Raw genomic sequence first — 14,689 nt, 5'->3', positions numbered from 1 at the left:
TTAGCTCTTCTGTATCTTTGTTAAGTTTTTTTCTAGATGTTCTGTCCTTTACCAAGAGTGGTGTGTTGAGGTCTCCTACTAACACCGAGGAATTGTCAGTTTCTCTTATCAGTACTGTTAGAGCTTGTTTTATGTGCTTGGAGCCCTGTCATTGTGTGTGTGGATGTTTTTTATGGTTAAGTCTTCATAATGGACCAACCCTTTAATCACGATATAGTGCACTTCTTTGTCTTTTATGGTGGATTTCATTTTAAAGTTTACTATATCTGAGATTAGTATCTCCACTCCTGCTCTTATTTGGAAGTTATTTGCTTGATGTATTTTTTACATCCTTTGATTTTTTAATAAACTTATGTCTTTGTTTCTAAGGCGTGTCGCTCGTAGATATCATATTGATGGATCCTGTTTTTTTATCCATTCTGTCACTCTGTGTCTCTTCATGGGTGCTTTAGGCCATTTACATTCAGTGTAATTATTGATAGGTGTGAGTTTATTGCTGTCATTTTATTTTGTAGTGCCTTTTTTTGGGAGTCAACGTTTTCTTTGTTCCTCTTACTATCCTGTGCTGATTTCCTGTTGTTTGTGGATTTCTTTTTCATAAAATGAAATTCTCGACAACTTCAATCTTTTCTTCATTTATCATTATGTTGCTTACTGGTCCAGAGTGAGGATTTTTGTTTTCTTAATGTTGACTTGTAATCCATACTGAAGGCTGTGGTCTTTAATATTCATCAATAAGTGCTTCAAGTCCTCTTTACCTTCAGCAAGCAAGTTTGTATCATCTGCATAATGCAGGTTGTTAATGAGTCTTTCTCCAATTCTGATGCCCCATTCTTCTTCATATATTTGACTTCTCGAATTATTTGCTTAGCATACAGAATAGGTATGAATAGGTATGCTGAAAGGATACAATCCTGGTGCACACCTTTCCTGACATTGAACCACATAGTATTCCCTTGTTCTGTTCAAACATCTGCCTCTTGATCTATGTACAGGTTCCTTATGAGCACAATTAAGTGTTCTGGATTTCCCATTCTTTGCAATGTTATCCATAATTTGTTATGATCCACACAGTGGAATGACTTTTCATAGTCAATAAAACACAGGGAAGCCTCTTTCTGGTATTCTCTGCTTTCAGCCAGGATCCATGCGACATCAGCAATTATATCTCTGGCTCCACATCCTTTTCTGAATCCAGCTGGAATTTCTGGTGGTTCCCTGTTGATACACTGCTGCAGCAGCTTTTGAATGATCGTCAGCAAAATTTTACTTCTGTGTAATATTAATGATATTATTCAATAGTTCCCGAATTCTATAGAATCAGCTTTCTTTGGAATGGGTACAAATATTGATCTCTTCTAGTTGTTTGACCAGGTAGCTGTCTTCCAAATTTCTTGGCATATATAAGTGAGCACTTCCAGTGTTGCATCAGTTTTTTGAAACATCTTAATTGGTATTCTGTCAATTCCTGGAGACTTGTTTTTTGTCAATGCCTTCAGTGTAGCCTAGATCTTGTCATAGATTGAATTGTGTCCCCCCAAAATAGGTCAATTTGGCTAGGCCATGATTGCTACTATTGTGTGGTTGTCCACCATTTTGTCATTTGATGTGATTTTCCTATGTGCTGTAAATCCTAATCTTTTCCCGTGGTTAATGAGGCAAGATTATATTATGTTAAAGAAGATTAGGGTGGGGTGTAACTCTGTTGCTTAGGTCACATCCCTGATCCATTGTAAAGATGGTTTCTCTGAGTTGTGGCCTGTACCACTGAGATGGTTAAAATTGTGTGTCACATTGGCTAGGCCATGATTTTCAGTGTTTTGGCAGTTGTGTAATGGGTTCACTTCCCTATTGAAATTTGATATGTGATCACCCCCATGATGGAATCTGTTGAGTGGTACTGGTGGGAGTGGGGCCTGTTGCGGCTCACCTCTCCGTCATCTGCCAGCTGCCTACTTCCTTCCTGTTCACCTTGCCAAGGCTTTTGGTTTGTTCTGGGCCCTTCAGCTGCCTCTTATTTGTCTGACCTCTGGTTCTTGGGACTTGAGATAGCAGCTTACCTGTTGATCTTGGGATTTGTTGATCTTTACAGCCTGTAAGGAAGATCCCTAGTCTCCGACATGCCCGATCTTAGATTTGCCAACCCTGCAGCTATATGAATCAGGAGAATCGTCTAGCCTGATCCACAGACTTGGGACATTCCAGCTTCTCCAATTGTTTGAGCTATTTCCTTGATATAAACCTCTCTGTATATGTATACGTGTATATGCTTTACTGGTTTTGCTTCTCAGGGGAACCCAGCCTAAAACAATGACCTTTTATCTTACAAGAGATAAAAGGAAAGGGAAGGAAGCAGACAGTGGGGACCTCATACCACCAAGAAAGCAGTACTAGGAGCAGAGCATGTTCTTTGAACCCGGGGTTCCTGTTGGAGAAGCTTCTAGTCCAGGGGAAGATTGATGAGAAGGACCTTCCTCCAGTGCCGAGAGAGAGAAAGAAAGCCTTTCCCTGGAGTTGAACCCCTGAATTTGGACTCCTAGCCTAGTTTACTATGAGGACTTAAATTTCTCTTTGTTAAAGTCATCCATTTGTGGTATTTCTATTATAGCAACACTAGATGACTAAGGCAGACCTCTTCTTTCAATACCATCACTTCTCGATCATATACTAAATCCTGAAATGTTTGAATGTCTCCAGGTTCTTTTTCTTGCAGTGACTCTGTGTATTTCTCCCACTTTATTTTGAAGCTTCCTGCATCATTTAGTATTTTTTTCTGTAGAATCCTTCAATATTGCAACTTGAGGCTTGATTTTTTTCTTCAGTTCTTTCACCTCGAGAAATGCTGAGCATGTTCTTCTCTTTTGGTTTTCTATCTCCATGTCTTTGCACGTTTTATTATACTATTTTGTCTTCTTGAGCAGCGCTCTGAAATCTTCTGTTCAGCTAGCTCTTTTACTTCATCAAAATTTCTTCCATTTGCTTTAGCTACTTGAAGTTCAAGAGTAAGTTTCAGAGTCTCTTCTGACATCCATTTTGGTCTTTTCTGTCTTTCTTGTCCCTTTAATGACCTTTTTCTTTCTTCACGTAAGACGTCCTTGATGTCATTCCACAACTCATCTGGTCTTCAGTCATTAGTGTTCAATGCATCAAATCTATTCTTTAGATGGTCTCTAAAGTCAGGTGTGATATACTCATAGTCGTGCTTTGGCTCCCATGAAATTGTTATAATTTTCTTTAACTTCAGGTTGAACTTGTTTTTTGAGCAATTGATGGTGTGTTCCACAGTAGGCCCTGGCCTTGTTCTGACTGATGACATTGAGCTTCTCCATCGTCTCTTTCCACAGAAGTAGTTGATGTGATTCCTGTGTATTTCGCCTGGTGATGTCCATGTGTTTAGTCACTGTTTATGTTGGTGAAAAAATATTTTTGCAATGAAGAAGTCATTGGTCTTGCAAAATTCTGTCATGGAATCTCAGGGATTGGTTCTATCACCAAGGACATATTTTCCAGTTACCCATCCTTCTTCTTTGTTTCCAACATTGCATTCCAATCAGCAGTAATTATCAGTGCATCTTGATTGCATATTTAATCAATTTCAGACTGCAGAATTTAGCCATTAGATAAATATGAATGAAAAGTATGATGGAATACCATCTCACCCCAACATTACTGGCACTAGTGAAAAAAATAAAAAAAAATAACAAATGTTAGAGAGGTTGTGGGGAGATTAGAACTCTTATGTACTGCTGGTTGAAATGCAAAATGGTATAACTCGTATGGAAATGGTATGGTGCTTCCTTAGAAAGCTAGAAATAGAAATACCATATATTTCCCACAATCCCACTCCTAGGAATATATCCTAGAGAAATAAGAGCCATTGCAAGCATAGACATATGCTCACCCATGTTCTTTGCAGGATTATTCACAATAGCAAAAAGACAGAAGCACCCTAAGTGCCCACCAACAGAAGAATGGATAAGCAAACTATGGTACATACACATGATGGAATATTATGCAATGGCAAAGAACAATGATAAATCTATGAAACGTCTCACAAGATGGATGAATCTGGAGGGGATTATGCTTAGCAAAATAAGTCAATCAAAAAAAGACAAATATTGTATAAGACTATTATAAAAACTCAAGAAAAGGTTTACACACAGAAAGAAACAATCTTTGATGGTTTTCCAGATAGTAGAAAAGTGGTAACTTTGGTGAAGGGAAAGACAGAATACATCATAGGGGAAGTCATCACTAAGTGATGATTAGTCCAAAGGACTAATGAACCACAATTATAGCTTCTACTAGCCTGAGACCAGAACAATCAGATGGTATCTGGCTACCACCACTGGCTGTTCTGATAGGCATCACAATAGAATGTCCCAAACAGAGAAGAAGAAAAATGCGGAACAAAATTCAAAATTGCAAAAAAAGACCAGACTTACTGCTCTGACAGGGACTGTTGGAACCCTAAGACTATGGCCCCTATACACCTTTTAATTCAGAACTGAAGTCTTTCCTGAAGTCCTTCCCTCAGCCAAAGATTACACAGGTATAAAAACAATCAACACACACAAGTGGGGAATGTGTTTCTTAGCTCAATCATGTAAAAGAGACCAAATGGGCAACATCTGCCCAAAAGCAAAGACAAGAAAGCAGGAAGACAGAGGAAAATGGGATGAATGGAAATGGGGAAGTAGGGTTGGAGGAGAGTGTTGACACATCAGGGAGATTGCAACCAATGTCACAAAACAATTTTTGTGTAAATTGCAGAATCAGAAACTAATCTGCTCTGTAGACTTTCAACTAAAGCACTATAATAATAAAAAAAATTGCTCCATCTTATTAAATAATGCCCAATTTGTCAACATGCAATTTTGTTTAATTGCCTTGTTAGTCATTTCTCAATGTATTAAATCCTGAGAGGTTGTAGGAACCTACAACTCTGGGGATCCAGAAACTGGTATAAAAGATTCCGGGAGCAGCAGGTTTGAGTTCTGATGGGATGGTGGTGCTGCTGAGAATTGTAGGTAAGTTGCCTAATTCAGATGTTAGAATTGGATGGAAGATTTTATTTGTGTCTCACAACCAGTCCGATTTGCATACTAAGACATGATGATGGATGAGGAAAGGCCCTCTTTAAAAATTGCAATCATCCGATTGCCAACTCTGAAACTGCTGAAAGCACAAGAAGAGATATATTATTTCTTGTTGTAAGTAACATAAAAAGGGGAACTAGCATTACAGCAAAGGACAAGGGAGTCAAAAACTAAATTAGCAATCAAGAAACCATTAGGATCCACTTGGCCAATAGCCCTTATGAAATCTCAGCAGTAACTGGAGCAGCAAAGTGAAGAAGCAGAGGGTAGGGGCCTGAGGGTCTAAAGAGAAGTTTAAATTTCTTTCATCTTGATATTCCTTTAAAAATGGTTTATTTAAGAACACTCCCAGGCAACAGAGGCTTACTTCTAAAAGGAAAAAAAAATTGTATTTTAATAATTTTGGATGGGTAGAAGAAGCTATTTTAGCTCATAAAACAAATATAACCTGATTAGTAAAACAAACATGTTACTTGGTTAGCACACACTGTCGGGTAGGCATAATCTGGTTCTGATAAAAGTTAGTTTACTCAGCTCTTCAAGCCAGGCTCTCAACTATGTCCATAGGTGGATTTCAGCGGAAACATCAAGAAAATGTGGGCTCCATTTTGTTTTTGTGTCAGGTTGAGTTATGAGGGTTTTTGTTTTGTTGTGTCTTATTTTTTACCTTGTGAGAGTAATTTTATGGCTTTTCCTAAGAATCTGAAAAGTGTCTGAAACCCACTAGAAGAGAATTACCATCTCTGAAGCAACAGAGCTCAGAGCAGAGAACATAAACAGAAAGACGAGGGAAGCAAAGTACAGAGCATCACACTGGGCTCCATGACGGATGGTTAGGTCATTGATTGGCCATTGCTGTCGTTACTTGCCATGGAATCAATTATGACTTATTCTGACATCATGTATAATAGAATAAAACGTTGCCCAGTCTTGTATCATCCTCATAATCACCAACATGTTCGAGTACATCTGTGCAACTATTGTACAAATCCATTTCACTTAGGGTCCCCGTGGCCCTCACTGGCCTTCTACTTCACCACACATGATGTCCTGTTGTGATTCATAACGTTTTCATTGGTTAGTTTTCAGAAGTAGATCACCAGGCCTTTCTTCTAGCCTGTTTTAGTTTGGAAGCTCCACTGAAACCTATTCACAATGGGTGACCCTGCTGATATTTGAATTACCAGTGGCATAGTTTCTAGCATCACGGCAACACTCAAGCCACCACATTATGACAAACTGACAGAGGGAATTGAGAGGACAGTAGGGCAAAGGGTATTTGTGAGAGAGTATAGAATGATGCAAGATTAGAAGAGAGAACATGTATCAGGATATACAGAAGATTTATTGAATACAAATTTTACTCATGCAATATTTTACATAAAAAAGCAATACCACAGCTTTACAGCAGTGTAACATCATTACTTACATAAGAAGTGATAGATTTTTTTCCATGTCAAACCATGTACTAAGCTCTATATATACAACATCCTCTTTAAGTTTTCCTAAAATCATATGTGAAAATTATCATCATTCCCATTAGTAGTTACCTCAAAGTAGACTCAAACCTCCAACCTTTCAGTTGGCAGGATATTAACCACTGTAACAACTGACATCTAGAGAGATTGAAATAATTGACATCAGAGTTCACACGGAGATCTGATCTGTTTATTGCTCATCTTGTTAAATGTATAACACTGTGCAAATCTTTGCATTGGTTAGATCCTCGATTATTCACAACACTGCAATGTGTGCAGGGCTGCTGAAATAATAAATAATAACAACAATAATAATATTAATAACATAACTGATATTCATTTCAGCATTTCTCAGATGCGATCTACAAAAAAACCTGCATCAGAAACACTTGGACTGCTTGAGAGAAAGCAGGTTCCTGGGTTTCACCCACATCTTGTCAACTTGAAATCTTGCAGGTGGAGTCCAGGTTGTTCTTATGTGCACTGAATTTAAGAACCACGGTTTGCTTAAGTGTTTACCACCTGACAGGCACTGTGCTCAGCCTTCACGTGGGTTATCTCCTCTTCACCTTGACAACAACCCTTTTGGGGTCGCTTCCCTCAACAACCCTGTTGTTGTTTTGTGTGTTGATAACAACCCCAGGGAGAGATAAATTATATCTACATTATAATATGAAAAAAATTAAGGCTAACCGATGTGGATTAGTGATTTTTCCAAGGTCCTACAGCATTTATGTCATGGGGACAGAACTTGAATCCAAGTTATTTGCTTAAAAGTCAAATGTATTTTCTGATACCCCAGCCATCTCCAGTTTTAGCAGTCAGCTCTGATTTCTGAGACATGCTTCCATCTGGCATCTCCATCATGACATATAAGGGCAACTGTTGAAAACCTAAGAAACTCCTTTACAAACCCGCTCAGTTGAGAAAAGAAATGATCTGCTCTTTGGTCAGGCTGACTATTTTGTGGGCAGATTTCTTTTCTTTTTCCTGTATGTATCGGCAAAGAACACAAATGCCAGGGATTACTGGTGCCAGGAAATACGTGCAGGTACTGCACGAATCTGTTGGTGGTTTTACGAGATCACCTAGAAAAGATCTGTTCACTTGGTTCTCTTCAGAGTCAGGGTGGTCCACTCACTCATTCATTTATTAATTCCTTCAGCTAATATAGATTATGTATCTGTTATATGCCAGACAATATTCTAGGCACTAAAAAAAAAAAGAAAAGTCACTAGGGGTGCAGTAATAAACCAGGCAAAATCCTTCCTCTCATGTAGTTTACACCCTTATTGTTATTGGTAGTTGCCTTCAAGAAGATACCAATTCATGATGCCCTGTGTGTTACAGAGTAGAACTGCTCCATAGGGCTTTCAAGGCTGTTACCTTTTGGAACCATATTGCCAGGCCTGTCTTCTGAACTGTCTCTGGGTGTGTTTGAACCACCAACCTTTTGGCTAGTAGTGGAATGCTTACTGTTTGTGCCACCTAGGCACCTAGGGGCTCCATTAACTTTCTAGTGAGCTCCTGTCACCTCTTGACCCCAGTGACAAAGTGGACTCATGAAAAGGTGAATGGAGCACTATATCACTGCAGACAATTTGACCACTCAATGATTTTCTCCAGTTATCTTCTATTCCTTCACATAATTTCTAGAAGAATGCTATGAAGAATTACAAAGCAATTTGCATAGCTGTGGAGAAGTTCTTAACAAAGTAGTCAAATCCCTTAAGAAACATTTTTGAAATATGTGTTCAGATTTTTGATTGTCACAAAGATTGAGGCCCCTCCTGGCCATTTAGTATCTAGGAGACAAAGATGAAAGGTGTCCTGCATGCATGGGGCAGCCCCTTACAAACAAAATGTACCACTTCTTATACACAGTCTTGATAGATATTTGTGCATGTGAACCTCTTTATGATAAAGAATCTGAAACTGATTCCACTTTAAAAATAAACATAATATATATTTTGCAAAGCTTTCATACATACGAATTTTTCTAGAAATGCAATGACTGAAAATTAAGAGACAATCGTAATGTATTTGTTCAGGATTTTACCAAGAATTATTCGCTATTCCAGAAAAATTTAAATATCCACAAAGTACGTTTTCCAAGGCTTTAATATATACGAGCTTGCCTAGGAATTAAAAATTGAGGGAAGATTGTTATTTATTTTGTTGGGGACTTTATCAAGAAGTGTTCTTATAAGAAAAATCTTGTTACCAATGTAAATGTCATTTCTGATATTTGAATCATGGGTATATTCATAAGGATTTTATATATGTGTGTAAGTATCTGTTTCGTTAAGTATATCAGTATTTACATATTCAAATTGACATTGTTTTATATAATTCCTGTAATTATTACAGTGTAATAGTTATATAATAAACAACTTTCCTTTTATTTAACTTTACATTAGGCTTAGTATATTTTCATACATATATATGTTTATAAGTAGTTTAAATGATCTATAAATTTCATTTCAGGAGTATAAAGGAGGCATTAAAAAATGTTACTGTAGAATAAGGCTAAATGCTAATTTTTGATACTGCAGAATAATGCTAAATGCTAATGTAGAATAATGCCAAGTGCAAAATGGTAATGTTTGATACTTTAGAATAATGCTAAATTGCAGGCTTTTCAACACTGAAATACTCACAATGATGTCACGTTTGATTTACTTGACGTAACCAGATGGATTTGATCATTTATCTCCACTCTGAAATTTCACTCTGATTCTCAACCTAGTCTTCACTCTTGGGATTTATGATAATTGTACCAAAGGCTCCTCTAGGGTAGCTGAGAGGAAAACTTTCTCTATATTTGCATAACTACATTTTGCAAACTGCAGGGACCTTCCTGCCTCTCATGGGATCTGAACAACTTGCCCATTTTTTCTGGTAAATAAAGGAAGGGAGGGTTTCCCTTGGTGTTTAAATTCAATTAGATCCTTTCCCACCTTTTTTTTTTTTTTTAAAATCCATCACCCACTTTTACTTTTTTCATAACATTTAACTTTATCTGCAAATCTTTCTATACTTATTTTTTATTCTTATGTGTTTACTCATTTAGAAGAAAAGCCTAGAACAGCACCTGAAGCTCAAAAAATTTTATTTTGAAAATAATAAACAGACTCCAGCAGCATTATGGCTGTACCGGTACAAACACATTTTACTGAAATGAATGCATTGAGGCTCAGAGAACTACCATCAGTTTCTCAAGTCAAGATTCCTGCTCAGAACTCTGAATTCTAATGCCTTTAGTCTTGAAAACATCACATATACCTGGTACATAGAATGTCTTCATTTTATTTGAGTTGAGTGAACAAAACTCCATTTTTAGGTAAGGTTCCTTTAGCCATGGAGAGGAGCAATCACAATGTGACAGAGTTCATCCTGGTGGGCTTCACAACAGACCCTGTGATGCAGTTGATCCTATTTGTGGTGTTCCTTGGTGTGTACTCTGTGACACTGATGGGAAATACCATGCTCATAACATTGATCTGTAATGACTCCCGGCTTCACACACCTATGTATTCTTTCATTGGCAACCTGTCGTTCCTGGATCTCTGGTATTCCTCTGTCTATACCCCAAAGATCCTAGTCACCTGCATCTCTGAGGACAAAAGCATCTCCTTTGCTGGCTGCATTGCTCAGTTCTTCTTCTCTGCTGGGCTGGCATATAGTGAGTGCTACTTGTTGGCCGCCATGGCTTATGACCGCTATGTGGCCATCTCCAACCCCTTGCTTTATGCCCAGGTCATGTCAAAAAGACTGTGCATTTTTTTGGTTATATGCACCTATACTGGAGGTTTCATCAACTCAACAATACTCACCAGTAACACATTCACGTTGGATTTTTGTGGTGACAACGTCATTGATGACTTTTTCTGTGATGTCCCACCCTTGGTGAAGTTGGCATGTGATGTGAAAGACAGCTACCAGGAGATGCTGTACTTCCTTCTGGCCTCCAATGTCATCACCCCCTCTGTGCTCATACTTGCCTCCTACCTCTTCATCATTGCCGCCATCTTGAGGATCTGCTCCACCCAGGGCCGCCTCAAAGCCTTCTCTACCTGCTCTTCCCACTTGATTTCTGTCACCTTATATTATGGCTCCATTCTCTACATCTACTCTCGCCCAAGCTCCAGTTATTTCCTTGAGAGGGACAAGATGGTTTCTACGTTTTATACTGTGGTCTTCCCCATGTTGAATCCCATGATCTATAGTCTGAGGAATAAAGATGTGAAAGAGGCTCTGAAAAAACTCCTTAAGTTAAAACAACTAGAAGCCTAAATTGACATAAATTTCTTAACCCAGTGCTAAGTAATAATGGATTGCTTCAGGGCAAGTTGGGGAACTGGAATAAGAAATACTCTTTTTTATTAAAAGAATTCATTGAAAAAGATGTATTTCTTTGTTTTAGATTCTTTGTTTTGTTTTCGTAGTGATCAGACTTCAATCTGTACTATAGAATATACAGCAACAGAGGAAGAAAGTTGCTATTGAGTCGAATCGAAACAGACGTATGTTGACCACGTGTTTTGAAGAACTGTGCTCAATAGTGTTTTCAATGGCTATTAGAAACGAGGGTGGCAAAGGTTTGTCTCACATACTTTGGGCATGTTATCAGGAGGGATTAGTCCCTGGAGAATGACATAATGCTTGGTAAAGGGGAGGGTCAGCGAAAGAGAGGGAGGCCCTCAATAAGAGAACTGACACAGTGGCTATAAGATGGGCTCAAGCATAGCAAAGATTGTAAGGATGGTGCAGGACCCAGCAGCATTTTGTTTTGCTTACATAGGGGAACTGTGATTTTGAAGGGATTCCACAGTACCTAAGAACAACAACATGACTTTTCAGAAGCAGAGGCACCTCCCAGTGGGTTTTAACCTCTAGTCTCTATGGTTACTAGCTGAGCACATGACCTTTTGTGCCTCCCAGGGACCACTATATATAATATAGCTCTGGTTTAATATTAACGTAGTTTTAAAAAAAATACACATCTTGGTTTAATGTGAAACAAGGAAGAGGCAGTTTAATATTAATATAGTTTTTTTTTTTTAAAGGAATCTTGGTTTAATGTAAAACAAACAGATGTATGTATTACTTCTGAGATCCCAAAGGTTTAATTTTTACATGGCTGTCTCCCCTGAAATTGACTGGACTTTTCTTTATTCCTTATGTGATGGTTACTATGGAAATGTGAAGAAAATGTTATAAGGAGTGTTAAAACTTGTAGAATACATCCCAAACACTTCCAGTCAAGTACTCCCAGGGTTTCCGTGGTGATAGACAAATACAGATTGTTAAGAATTTTGTGATGAGTAGAGTGTGCACAGTGACCCATTAGAAAATAAATACATTTGAGGAAAGATCAGAAATGCCAGAACCAATACAAGCAGTGAAGTGGCTAAAGTTCTTTGTCCTAAAATTTTAATTTAGATGCATTTTCTAAAGGTGTTCATTTCAGCAGTAGTTATAATTTTTCAGTAGCAAAGGTCTAACTTCTGAGCTTCAAAGTCCTCATTTGTAAAATGGAACTAATAATTGTTAACTTGCAGTGTCCTAGAGAGTATTGAAAATAATATTTACTAAACATTTGCTCTGTGTCCGATATTGAGCTGTAAACTTTCTTTAAAGTTCAAGTTTTCTGGTAGAAGAAAAGAAACGATGAGTCTAGAATAGACTGGTTTTTAATTTTTTTTTTTTTATTTGTCTGTTTCATTTTGTTCCACCTGAGTCTGTTATTTTCCCCTAGTGGGAGCACATAGTGTGATGTGGATTGAGAGACAATACTGTGGTATACTCACTGTATGAGGGAGAAATCAATCTTTTTAAGGTGACATACAAATTTGTAGAGCTATCTTTCTCCATGAATTTAAAATCATTCTTTTTTATAATCTAAATACCTCCTAAACAACAACATAATGAAAATTATGGAATTGTTTACTTAGTATTTCATTAAATCTAACTTGTGGAATTTGATTGAAATAGATCAATATTTTCAAACATGTATATAAGTCAATGATTTGGAAAATACGGTAAGAGCATTCATTAAGAAGATAAATGATGACCTTCATCCTTGTGGTCGTATGGTCTGTATTGCTTTCCTGAAAGCCTCTTTGACATCTTTGTTCCTCACACTATAGATGAGAGGGTTGAGCAATGGGTTCATCACAGTGTAGAACAGAGCAGCCACTTTGTCTCTTTCCAGGGAATAGGTGGAACTAGGCCTTGAATACATGAAGAGTAAGGATCCATAGAAGAGCATGACTGAGATCAGGTGGGAAGTACAGGTTGAGAAGGCTTTGAGCCTTCCTGTGGCCGAGTGGATCCTCAGGACAGCCAGAAGGATGTTGAAATAAGAAATCAAGATGACAAGAATGCTGGAGAGGACTGTGAAGCCTACCACACCCAGAAGCACTTTTTCATAGACCTTTGTGTCAGTACAGGACATTTTTACCAATGGTGGTGCATCACAGAAGAAGTGGTCAATGATATTCTTACCACAGAAACTCAGGCGGAAAGTGTTGGCTGTATGGGCTATGGCATTCAAGAACCCTCCAATGTAGGAGCCAGCAACTAGCCCAGTACAGAGAGAACTGGACATGGTACCTGAATAGAGTAAGGGGTTACAAATTGCCATGTGGCGGTCATAAGCCATGGCTGCTAGGAGATAGCACTCAGTGTAGGCTACAACACAGGAAAAGAACATCTGGGCCCCACAGCCAGCCAAGGAAATATGTTTATCTTCTGAGACACAATTAACTAGGATTTTGGGGGTAAACACTGAGGTGTACCAGAAATCTAGGAAAGACAGATTGCCTATGAAAAAGTACATAGGTGTGTGAAGACGGGAATCAATCCGAATTAAGATAACCAAAGTCATGTTCCCAGACAAGGTTATCAAATACAGCAACAGAAATATTCCAAATAGAATCAGCTGCAACTGGGTGTCTGCTGAGAAGCCCACCAAAATGAATTCAGTCAGGATGGTTCGATTTCCCACTTTCATGTCCACAGAGGTGAAAGTCTGATAAAGATTATGAGAGTGAGAGAAAAAAAAAAAAAAAGCACTAGTTTTTCTATTGTAAGAAGCAAAATGAGGATATCAATTAAGGCATCATAGTAAAAACATTACTGAATTTGGGTTGATAGCCCAGTAGCTAATTGGCTTCCCTCTGGCTCTAATGGCAGTGAGAGAAAGTTGAATCCAAGAGAGGACTGCAATTTTTTTCAGTGTTTAAAACTTTTGCTTTTGGGGTAAACCCAAGTCAGCATTGTAACCGGGATGCCAACTAAGTACTCTAGCTCAAGGTCTATTGTTCTTACTTGTTAAGAAGTGAGGCATGGTTGTACTCATTTTTCAAGTATGGCTGATGATGTTCATAAAGGACATGACTTGATTAATGACACTGAAAAAAACAGCTTGGGGTCCTCAAAACTATTCCATTTCTCTATTAGTACATAATGAATCTCTAAAATCCTAGTGGCATTGTGGTTAAGTGCTACAGCTGCTAACCAAAAGGTTACCAGTTCAAATCCACCAAGAGCTCCTTGGAAACTCTATGAGGCAGTTCTATTCTGTTTTGTAGGGTTGCTATGAGTTGGAATCAACTCAACGGCAATGGGTTTGGTTTAGTTTTGGTACTCATTAGCACATAAAGTACAGATGCTTTAGCCCTACACCTGAGATTCTCAAAAGGCTGGATTAAATCTGCCTTCCCAACCTTTTCTCTGGCTACTTGTCTTTATCTACTCAAGACTTCAATGAAACTCGATTACTCCCATAACTTATTTCCCCATAATAATCTCATACAGACTAGGAATTTCACAGCCAGTGTTGTGCTGCCACCCATATGTACACTGTAATATTATTTCTGAATCTGCTTAAGCTTGAATATATTTTGTCTTAACTGAAATGTGATTAATATATGTTCAATGTATAAAAAGTTGTGTCATAGTCACTATTTCAAAGGTATTTCTGAACTTTCCCAGCTAGGTTATCAATGTTTATATAAGAGAATATATCTGGGACTCAGTGGCATCAGTAGGGTTGGTGTTGCCCAGTGTGACAACTCATGGTGTCACCTCCCCCATGGATCTCCT

The 14,689-nt window shown here is 38.1% G+C and overlaps 2 protein-coding genes across 2 annotated transcripts; one reads left to right on the top strand and one right to left on the bottom strand.

Annotated features, from left to right (window-relative positions):
• The first annotated feature begins 9,884 nt into the window (after positions 1–9,884).
• On the top strand, positions 9,885–11,523 carry LOC135231925 (olfactory receptor 9G19-like). The gene has a single exon (XM_064289143.1). It carries the CDS (start codon positions 9,938–9,940, stop codon positions 10,871–10,873), a length of 936 nt encoding a protein of 311 aa, XP_064145213.1. The 5' UTR covers positions 9,885–9,937; the 3' UTR covers positions 10,874–11,523.
• A 1,133-nt stretch (positions 11,524–12,656) lies between these two features.
• Positions 12,657–14,387, bottom strand: LOC100666122 (olfactory receptor 9G4). The gene has a single exon (XM_064289407.1). The coding sequence runs from the start codon at positions 13,593–13,595 to the stop codon at positions 12,657–12,659; it is 939 nt and encodes a 312-aa protein (XP_064145477.1). The 5' UTR covers positions 13,596–14,387.
• Between the last annotated feature and the right edge of the window lie 302 nt (positions 14,388–14,689).

Source organism: Loxodonta africana, chromosome 7 (assembly GCF_030014295.1).
Source record: "Loxodonta africana isolate mLoxAfr1 chromosome 7, mLoxAfr1.hap2, whole genome shotgun sequence".
Lineage (NCBI taxonomy): Eukaryota > Metazoa > Chordata > Mammalia > Proboscidea > Elephantidae > Loxodonta > Loxodonta africana.
This window is presented reverse-complemented; position numbering and strand designations above follow the sequence as displayed.

Coding starts and splice junctions, on each gene's coding strand:
- LOC135231925 (XM_064289143.1), top strand. CDS start 9,938: ATGGAGAGGAGCAATCACAATGTGACAGAGTTCATCCTGGTGGGCTTC.
- LOC100666122 (XM_064289407.1), bottom strand. CDS start 13,595: ATGAAAGTGGGAAATCGAACCATCCTGACTGAATTCATTTTGGTGGGC.